This window comes from Apium graveolens, chromosome 2, assembly GCF_009905375.1.
Source record: "Apium graveolens cultivar Ventura chromosome 2, ASM990537v1, whole genome shotgun sequence".
Lineage (NCBI taxonomy): Eukaryota > Viridiplantae > Streptophyta > Magnoliopsida > Apiales > Apiaceae > Apium > Apium graveolens.
Genome location: NC_133648.1, coordinates 13,024,322 through 13,035,383, shown reverse-complemented (window position 1 = coordinate 13,035,383; position 11,062 = coordinate 13,024,322). Strand labels below are relative to the sequence as shown.

The following is an 11,062-nucleotide window of genomic DNA, read 5'->3' as shown; positions in this document are numbered from 1 at the left end:
CCTTCAATAAACTTACAGATCAAACAATTTTTAAAATACGACAAACAAACAGAGTATCAAATATTTGTTTATTGACTAAAATATCAATATATTCCTAATGGAGACACAAACGGGACCACAAAGTACTTCCACACATTGTATATATATATCACAGAGGCAACTACACATATAAACAAATACTAACTCATGCATGCAAAATCAAAACAAACTATACTTGAAATATAATCCAGGTCATAGAAATGTACCCTCAGAAGAATAATCAGGTATATCAGACCCATTCGCCAGTTTGGGTTCTTCGATCACCAGAACTTCTTCACCTTCCTCCAACACTTTCACCCAATATTCAGCAGGAACTTTCGCCCAAGTCGTATTATCTCCATCAACTATCCTTAATCGTCCTCGCATGTTGTGTCAATTTCGTGATCTAATCGTTGTATTTTTAGGGTTTCCAATCGTCGACGGGTTAGGGGTTTAGAAGAAAATGGGGGAAATGAAAAAAGAACAATTGAGGGGACATATTTCATTTCTCTTTTATTTTAATTAAATATTTAGTAAAATTACAGAATTAACCCTCTGTGTAACCGTTGACTGTTAAATATTCACGGCAGTTAGTCAAAAGGGTGCATATTGAATTAAAATTAATAGCCGAGGGATGTATTCTGTTCAAATTAATAATTTGGGACCAAAGTGCGAAAATGAAAATTTCTGAGGGGTGCAAAGTGCGATTTACTCATAAATTTTTTGGGGAAGATATTTCGGATATCTAGCACTACTCTTCCAAAAATAGTAAAATTTTATAATATTAAAATTAATGATATTCATTTACAGACATTAATTTCTTCTATTACTCCCACTTCATATATTAAATATAAATTTAGTCCCACCTTGCATTTTCTCTTAAATTCTATCTCATATCACCCATGTATAGTGTCTGATGGACGGAGCAAGTATGAACTAGCTCTGCAGTTACTCAAGAGGGAATGGTACTCATTTCTCCGATTCTGTCAACTTCTTACCAAAGTCTCTGTATATTTACGTACATAATTGTCCTTATATAAACATATTACTAAAGGTGAATGTTAGCAGGGGAGGTAATCATATTGTGATTACCAAAAGATTCTTCATTCTGTCACGTATGTCACCCCTCACTCACCCAGTCCCTCACTGTGTGTAAGACGATGTTGACAAGACGATTAAAAAACCTGCTGATCTTTTTTCATTTACATATGAAAAATACTTACTTTAACAGCCTTTTGCATTCTCTAATCAAACAAGCAATCAATCATACTCTTTCATTCCTGCATTCCATCTAATCTGAGCCCCTCTCTCTCTCTCTCTCTCTTACCTGCAACTGCTATTAATATTATCACTGTACAATTATTACTGTACATATAATTTCTCGTCCCTACTATTCCTTGTCAGGGCTGTCACTGCAAATTTGTGTATATTTAATTACTTACTTCGTATCATATTATTGCTAGTTTATGATTAATTTTATTATATTTTGACCTCAAATTATACTTAATTTATAATAAATAAGATTTAAGAAATTTATCATTACAAAATATATCTAACTCTCTTCGTAATGTATTTTTCAATTTTTTAAGATGATACATAAATTTATCTTAATTATCGGTCAAAATATAATCAATTTGACGTAATATCAGATGGTGGGAATAATAATCCTCGCATTTACAAAAAATTTATTTGCTTAATGCAATAATAGTGTTATGTCGGAGTATGACCTTTGTTCACATGTCTTTACATTCTTGAATTTACTAATTTTAAATTAGAGGGAAATACTTGTCACCTGGACAAAATTAAAGGAATAAAAAAAAAGTACTAACTAGAAAATAATTATGTCGAGAGTTGGACAGGGTTCAGAAAACCCTAACGAAACTCTCTCCGACCAAGCTGCCAGAAGAGGGGATGCAGATTTTTGCGGCCCACAGAAATATTGATTTTATAAAGTTAGCAGGCAAGCTGGCCTGACAACTGTTTCAGACTGGTCCAATCAGTCTGGGCCCATCATTATTCAGATCATCTTTTTACAATTTCACCTACTTTTACGACCCAGTATGGCCTGCCTAATCACACCATTTGCGGCCTCGTTTATGTGCTAGTACTAATATCATTCACATTAATAACAAATCCATGCATGATGGGAACATACTATTTTACAAGATATGACTTCAGTTGGTAGTTAAAATAAAGAGAGGAATCAATCTGGCAGGCTCACATTCAACCCAGAGAACTAAACAATAAAACAAAAAGACCAACAGCAGACTTAAAACAATGTACAAAACCAAACCGATAATATAAAGAATAAATGTACAAATATTAAGTTATAATGCATCACAAATAAACAATCATCGATTCCGTCCATCCATTTGCATACAGCACGCAACAATCTGACAACCACTTGAGTAATTTCACTAGTACACAAATCCAGACAAATGCAGAGGCAGGAATGTACTACTGCATATTACCTCTGAGAAATCACATGGTATTGTATCTACACCACAACTTGTTCATGACACATCTCAGCTGTTACTAACATTATACAGAGACTGGCTTCAGCATATTACTGGGGGGCGGTCTGTAAAGCACTTTGTAAATGTTTGACAGCATTATCATAATTAACGAATCCCATGAACCAGAATTCATGATTGTCAACTGAGATAACCTGAATGTATTTTTCGGCTTTGTTCACCTTGCTTGCAGATGGATTTACTGCTTTCAGTTGATATAAAGGGATGACCACCTGATTGAAAAATTTCAAGACAAGTGTAATTATTAGAGCAAGTCCAACAGTATGCTAGTAACTTCCTTATAAATATTATAAAATATTGACTCTTAGCAAGTTAAGACATGATTTTATATTTCAACTCCAACAATAATCCCTAAAATCATCCCTTATTATTATTATAATAATAAACTTGGACAAAAAGTAGAAGAAAGAGAGACAAAAAAGTAAAAGAAAGAGTGAGAAACAAATTTTTTATTAATAAAAGTGATATAAGGGAGGGCTAGTAGTTCTTTAAAGATAAGGCATGAAGGTGATATCTTAGTGATTTAAGGAAGTATTAAGATACTGTTGGAGCATAAATTTGTGTCAAATTCCTTATAATTGGACTTGAGAGCTTGTATAAGGAAGCTGTTAGACTTGCTCTTTAGAGGTTATTATTAGATAGTATAAGATAGGTAAGGTAGGAGTGTGGGACATGCTGGACTAGGAACCAGTCCCCTCTATACATACATAATACATTGAAAAAATAAAAGAATACATCATAATATAATCCATTAGGTACGCACACAATTTGACAAGATACAAACCCCTCAAGATAATTATCAAAGTATAATGTTTCAATCATAATCACAACTAACATATAGATGTAAGATTTCATTTCAAGTTTCAACAGTTCACGCAAAATACGATAAATACATTTAACGCTTAATTGCTTTTATATAGTCCCCTCGTCACCTTTTGAGAAAATAGTGACAACCTATGATGGATAATTCAATTTTAATATTTGTAAATTATTATTAACTGTAACGCCGTGACAAAGACATCACCCCTCGTCTATTAAAACATGTTTATAGCATCAGCTGACTGTCAAAAAGTTAACTGAAACCACAGGCGGCCTTTGAACCTGTTCCTTTAGCTACAACATCCAACTTAAAGAAATCGCTCAACAGTATATTTACTTGTATATATTACTAGAAAGTAGAAATTTTAATTATCAATATCTGATCAACTATATATAATCAATCGAGAAAAATAGTCTGTATGATGGTACTGCAACAGTGCCACTACATTAAATCTTCAACTAAAGAAGTGATTCGACAAAAATTCTTCTTAAATTATATATATAACACGGAAAAGTTTATTTATATCTCAATAAACAATGATACTAACATATTTCTAACATATAAATTTGTCTCTAAGTATGCTGATATGAGTATGTCACTAACTGACTACAGTCAAACTATCTAATATGTATGTGGTTTCTAAACTGGTTCATTTTAATTTCATATTACATTTGCAATTGTAATGTCATATGCTAGTTTGTTCATGATTTCAGATACAGCATGGGGGCAATGGCAGTAACTGCCCCCACCAACTCTGAAAGTCCTTCTGTATATCTACTATTACATCTGTAGATTACTGGGTATTATTGAAATTTAAAAAGTGTAACTTACAATACAACATATATATCTATAAATTCCTGTCCTTGCCATAAAATCTACATTTTTCTGGTCAAACAGAAATTGCTATTTTATGGAAATAGTCAAATAGATGTATAAAGTTAAAATTTAATTGAATTTTGTGATCCTTTCCTCACTTCAAGTAATTCTGTAACGATTATTTTTAGTGGTAAATATACAATGTAGCTGGTACATACAATAATAGATATTTTTAGTACTCACAATTGTTTGCAGTTATTTTTTTCCTTCTGCGTTACTTTACACAATTGTCCTGCACGGCTACACTAGTTGACAAAATTCTAGATCTTAAAACTCCATATGCCATTTCACTACGGAATGTTGTTAATTAGCAAATGCACGTTAAAGAAGTCAAGGCTAAAATGAGTCCTTAGATACACCCTACTATTTTCAGAAGACAAAATTTATGTAAATAAGCTCTATATAAAATTGTTTACTAATTGAATCAAGATATATATAATCTTAAATTCAAACCATTTCCAATGTACCTTGTAGTAACTCCATTGTGTTTCCTCGCCATTTTTATAGGAAAGAGGATTGTCACTACAAAATGCCAGCTTTGCAGTTGACAGGTACATCACCCCCATGACTGGACCAGCAGATGTAGATAGATAGCAAGCATAGGACTTCAAAAGTTTCTCTTCAGGAACAGTCTCAAAGGATTGTCGAAAAACTTTTTCATAACCTCCTTCAGCAATAACTTTTGTACTTTGAGCTATTCTTCCAACAGCGGCATCAGTAACACTAGGGGCAGTCTTCACTGATTCCAAAAACATATTAAAAGTTAATCACAAGCTAAAACTGAAGATCTTAACATAATTCTGCCATAAAATAAACAGTAAAGGCATATTGTCACAAACATAATAAACATATATAGGCACAAATTGAGGTGAAAACTGAAGTTATCATGAAAACCTGAGACCCCTATTTCATTGGATTAATTTAAGTAACATTGGCTTACCTTTTCCAAAAATAATTCATATTTTACATTAGAACAAATAACAAATAAACTTGTCATCAATTTTTTTTGCTTTATTATATTAAAAAATATAACAAAATCACATTATTACAACAGATATTACAATAACAAAAAAAAAGAATATTGCAGAGCTATAATACATTTTTGCAGAATCATAATATCTACATAATTAAATACTGCATGACTAGAACAGTAAAACTTTAAATTAATAATGCAAAACCGCGCTATAGATCTTTGCAGAACCAGGAAAAAGTTATTTTGAATGGAACACAAAATAGATTTATTTGGCCGTAGAGAATTTCGATATTATAAATTCAATCAACTTCCCACTAGATATCTACAACTACAATAACTAGAGAGGTAATTAAATTTTACACAACCACTATTACAAAAAAAATGTAAAGAGATATTGCAGAATTCCATTATAGAAGGTTTAACTATATATTAAAAAAAACCCCAATATTAGATATTGCAAAACGACAGTATGAGGGTAGACGCTTTATTTTGTAAAACCATGATAAAACATAATTGAATACAATAAATACATTTTTTGCAGAACCCAAACTGAAAACATAAATAAATGTAATTTATCACCAATTTTGATACTCAATATTAGAAAATTTTAAAATTATTATCAGCTTATTGCATGAGAAATAATATAGATTACTTAATGAAATATAGAAGACGTTAATAAATTTCATGATAACAAAGTAGATTTGAAACTTCATATTTATCAAAATCTTTGTTCTGTAATATTTTTTTTATAAAAAAGAACCTTGGTTATGCAACAATGTCTTAGGTAACAAAACTTAATTCTTGAATTTCTCTTTAAGGAGAATACCATAGGTTTTCAAACAAGAAAATTGACTCTATTATGTATCTGTTCATTTTTTAACTTAAAAAATTTGTTTATTTTGGTTGTATACTATATTAGATAAGCATATAAGGCATTAAGTAGGCTATACTAAATAAGCATATAATAAAAAAAATACCCAGACCTAGGGGCGAGTTTTTGTAAGATCTATAAGCACTGCAAAAAAAGAAAAAAATTGTTTTTCTACCATTAAATGATTCTTTAATTTTATAAAGGGTTTCCACCATCTTTCTCTTATTTTGTTCTTAATGGATATTTCCCTAATTATGTTTCCCTACTGATCTGGTAACAACAGAATCTGTAGAGCAACCACTCATCTTACTTCCAGCATTCCGATCCCTCACAAACTTGGCTTCACTAAACTTTACACAAGTTGGTTGAATCTTCTAAATTTTCCCCATTTTTTTATCCCATGGTACATGGATGTGCGAGATGGGTGCAACCTCAAGCCCCAAAAGTCAGATATTTATTCGTATAATTAGATTTTTATAATGATCATAGTATCATTATGAATATATTTGAGTAGAGTATTATATTTTGATATCACGAGTGATTGTGCATTTATTTATACAAATAAAACGTAATCGTGAAACAACTGTATACTTTATGCTACAACTTTCACATATTACCCACAATTCAATAAGATCTACTTGCAAAATATTTCCTAAATTGGATTTAGCTTCATGATGTCACATAAAGATAATGCTCTGTTTCCTACATCTATCTAACAATTCCACACTCGGCGTCCACAGATCTTCTGCACTATACTGTAGGAAATTGTAGTATACCTAACTGAAATTTAAGAGTCATAATATACGTAACTTAAATTCATCCCACCATCAAACAATTTCAGTTTTGGCAAGTCAAAATTACTTGTACTCTTAACTTGTGCGTTCTTTGGAAAATTATTGCAAAAAACTAATAATAAATACATAATCAATTCTTGAATAAGAATGACTGAAATTTTAAGTAACCCATGTCTTCAAAATGAATTAAAGCTCCGGGTAATTGCTATGTGTTGTTTTCAGTTAAGATCTTACAGTGTTACTCAATCAATTTAAAAAATAAAATCAACAAAATTGAACATTTACTGCTAGACTAAGATTTGAACGGTGATTAAAGAGCAATTGCTATTTCACTGAGGAAACTTTACATTTTCCATTGCAAATATGGCTTTATTTCATAGCTCAGCTACTCAAAATATTAATTAGTTATTTTTCCCACAAAGAAGCTCAATTTAAAGTAGATCTGATTGTTCTGCGCCTTATAATTTAATTTATAGGGACACGGCCAGCAGTTCACATTAAGACCCCTTCCACCACCTGTGAAAGGACTTCAATAACCAGGAAGGGCCCTTGCAAATATGCAGCTACTGGATTGCTATTATGATGACTCCCAGAGATGTAAAACCTGAGGCAATCACAGGGATTCATCACTATATTGATGATGTTCAGAGATGTGAACCCAAGGTGTTGGTTAGAACCCTAGCCTTGGTAAGGGTTTCTTATAACCAAAATGTTTAAAGTACCAGAACTCCAAGAGATAAGTAAAAAAGGGCAAGACTCTCCGAACAGTCTTATTTTAGTCCAACTACAGTAAAGGCGCAAGAAAACTAGAAGAGGAAATTAAGCCTCTCTGGAATCCAACCTTGGGATAGAGAATTACTAGGCTTATAGCCACTAAAACTAAACCCTAACTGCCTTGCAAAAAGAAGTAAGAAATACAAGAGAACAATGTTACTGACTGGGATAAGACTTGAGAGATTCCAACAGGACATTGATGTGTCAAGCCACAATGTACAATGTACACTAATAGTAGAAGAAAGTGAAGAGGAGACTCATATTTTTGTTGAGGATGCTAAATTATAGAAGTACAAAGTGCCCAGTCAAGCATAAGTTATCGATGCTATCACTATCCAACAAAGTTGGCCAAGTGTTGAAAACTTGGTCCAAAGGAGCTAGTTGAAGACTACGGTTAAAGGCTTAGAGCTCCCTAAGTTCGATAATACTTGGAAGCAACTATGTTAAAACTAATCTCACCCAATGTGGTGAGGAGAAATCAGGACAAAAACTATAATAGAACAACATTTGAAGGCGGTCATTGTGGGTTTATAAACAAAAAGTTGAAATTATGCCAATGAACTGCGAATTAGTGTGTTTACAAATGTGGAGGGAGTAGACACTACCACTATGGCAAGTGGCAACTTGGGAACCACCAAGGCATAGTTAACTGTTGCAAGTTCATAAATATCACATGGCACCACATATGCACTCGATGATGGTTAAAACTATGTTGACCTAGGATCAATTGCTTCTCTAACCATGGAACCAGCAAGAGGAACAACCCCCAGGAGAAGATCAGCTATGAGGTACTAGTTGGTGTTCTGCCTTGTTCACAACTTTGAACTATAAAGCTAGAAAACTTAACTTCAGGGATTAGTCGGCTAGAAAAGTTGGTGACACTTAAAATTATTGAAATAGGCCGATCAGTTTTAAATGGAAAGAGGATCACATTATACCTTTTCCGCCTGATTCAAACCAGATAAAGGAAAAACAGATAATAGAAAACTTCAAATATTTTCAGCTACTACACCCATGACCCATGCAGATGGAGAAGTTTGCCCAGATAAGTGAACAATACACTGACAAAGCAGAACTTAATATCAGTCTTCTATCAAAACTCAAAACTACTCCTTAAGAAATACCATTTCCATAAAGTATAGGTAGAAATTAAGAAAATTGTGGGGCATACAAAGCAAGTTATCTTGTCTACTAGCATATTAAACTTTAAAAAATGTGCATTCTCCACAATCTGCGACTATTCCAACCTCTCCCTATATCAGAGGGCGTTCGAAAAATTTCAGCACGTAGCTAAAGGCAATCAGGTAAACAGGAAACTACTAAGAGAACAAAAAAGAAATAGAATTCTACAAGGAACCATGGGGTCATCCAAATGGATCAATAGTCCTTATTCTCTTAATTTATCTTAAAGTCTTCTACACCTCATTAACTTTTACACTAATCAGTAAGAAATTAATGATGTCACAAGCATACTTATCAGCTAAGAAGAAGTAAATCTACATAAGGGCTCTTAAATAACAATCCTTCCATGTATAATTAATTAAAAATCCCTCAGTCTGAATACTACTGAATCAGCAAACATAGAGACAGAACCTTCATGGTGTAAGCATAAAATCAAATAAATTTCTCTCCTTAATTTTCCAATTGAATACTGTTTGCAACTTTGCGTACTAAAAGTTATCCATCCAAGACACCAGTACCTTATCCCTATTTGTCTCTACACTAACGCTATGTCTGCTTGCAAGGACTATAATCACCTCACTATTAATTATTCACACTCATTTCTTTTATAGAGTAAATGAGCTAACAGTCACCCGATTATGTTGCCGTGAAACAAACATGAGCTAATAAGGTAAACTACTAGACACTAATAGCTAATAAGTTTCAATGTCTATACTAATCATCTAAATCATACATAAACAAACAAACAAGTAGACTCGCTACTGAACAAATAAAGAACAACCCAAACACTTACAGTGTGCCACGTACTAAAACAAATGAACCACCCAAACACTTACAGTGTTGCCACGTATTCCCAGCAAGATCTCCGGCTTTCTTCGAAGCTTCAGCAGCTTTCTTCCCCCATTTCCCAAGCACGTCCTTAACTGAATCCATTGTATCTAACAAATACACAATCGAATCATTAAAGTCAATCCAATAGAAGCTCAATTAACTATACACTACATTTTTGAAGTAGATAAACTAATCATCTCAATCAACTATACAGCATATAAATTACTAATTTTGATAAAACAATAAAATTCTCCAAATCCAAAGCCATTCAATTAACTAAACACTACATTCTTTAAGTATGTTAACTAAGCATCTCAATCAACCATACAGTCTCAACAAATTAATAAACTCATTAAGAATTAACTCTACTGTAGTATAGTTTCAAACTCGATAAATTACTAATTTTGACAAGATAATAAAATTCTCCAATCCGGAGGCTATTCAATTAACTAAACAGCAGTATATTTTAAAACATTTCAAAACTCGATAAATTAATAAAATTCTCCGATCCCGAGAGTACTCGAAAAATCGAAAACAAGGACTACTCACTCTTCATGGTAGAAGGCGGGACAGGAGCAGGAGAAACGTAAGGATTGGATTCAACAGGCAAAGTAGTAGCTGCTACGCCAGACGATCGGGGAGCCTCGGGAGGAGGTGGAGCGACGTCGTTTGGATCGAGTTTAGGGTAAGAGATGTGATCAGTAGTTGTTGTTTGTGTTTCGGGTTTTAATTCCTGAGTGTTTGTATTCATTGTGATTCGTTGCGGAGATTTCGAGAGAGTGTTGGATGTATCGATTGAGATTGAAATGATTTGGAATTTGTGTGGGTTTTCTAGAACATGGTGGTGTTTGTGTAAGAGTACGAGGAATTGGGTCTCCAAGAGTCAACTAAATTGGATGGAATGGCTAAGGACCTGTTAACTTCCCTGATTTTTCAGAAAATTTTTCAAAGAAAAATAAAAAAAATTGTTTCAATTTTACATTTTCAAAATAGAAAATTGAAAAACTAGAAAACATGGTTTTCTAAATTATAATTATATTTTAGAAAATCTTAAGGGGTGGTTTACTTGTAAAAAAAATCCACTTTTCTATTTTCTATTTTTCTTAAATTTTCTGAATTTTTCATTTTCAAGAAAATAGTTGAAAACTGAGAAAATATGTTACAAATGCTAAAATAATGTATAGTCACTTTTCTGTTTTTTTTTAAAACATTAAATAAATGATAAGATAATTTGAGTAAATATATATAAAAGGGCAACTATTAAATAATTTTAATGTTTCTCAGTTTAATTGTACATACATATTTTTTTAAAATGTTTAAAATAGAAAAAATGAAAAAAATAACTATTTTTTAATCAAGAAGAACAAGAATACCAATTAGCGGAGTGCG

The 11,062-nt window shown here is 32.4% G+C and overlaps 1 protein-coding gene across 1 annotated transcript; it reads right to left on the bottom strand.

The window, feature by feature from the left end:
• Positions 1–2,296: 2,296 nt before the first annotated feature.
• LOC141706989 (GEM-like protein 1) lies at positions 2,297–10,572 on the bottom strand. The gene is made up of 4 exons (XM_074509920.1): positions 10,223–10,572; positions 9,679–9,780; positions 4,716–4,987; positions 2,297–2,764 (listed from the first exon to the last, which is right to left on the bottom strand). The coding sequence occupies exons 1-4, from the start codon at positions 10,422–10,424 to the stop codon at positions 2,585–2,587; spliced, it is 756 nt and encodes a 251-aa protein (XP_074366021.1). The 5' UTR covers positions 10,425–10,572; the 3' UTR covers positions 2,297–2,584.
• Positions 10,573–11,062: the final 490 nt, after the last annotated feature.

Coding starts and splice junctions, on each gene's coding strand:
- LOC141706989 (XM_074509920.1), bottom strand. CDS start 10,424: ATGAATACAAACACTCAGGAATTAAAACCCGAAACACAAACAACAACT. Junction 9,781..10,222: donor CCCGCCTTCTACCATGAAGA/GTGAGTAGTCCT, acceptor TGTATTTGTTAG/ATACAATGGATTCAGTTAAG. Junction 2,765..4,715: donor CACAATGGAGTTACTACAAG/GTACATTGGAAA, acceptor TTTTTCAATCAG/GTGGTCATCCCTTTATATCA.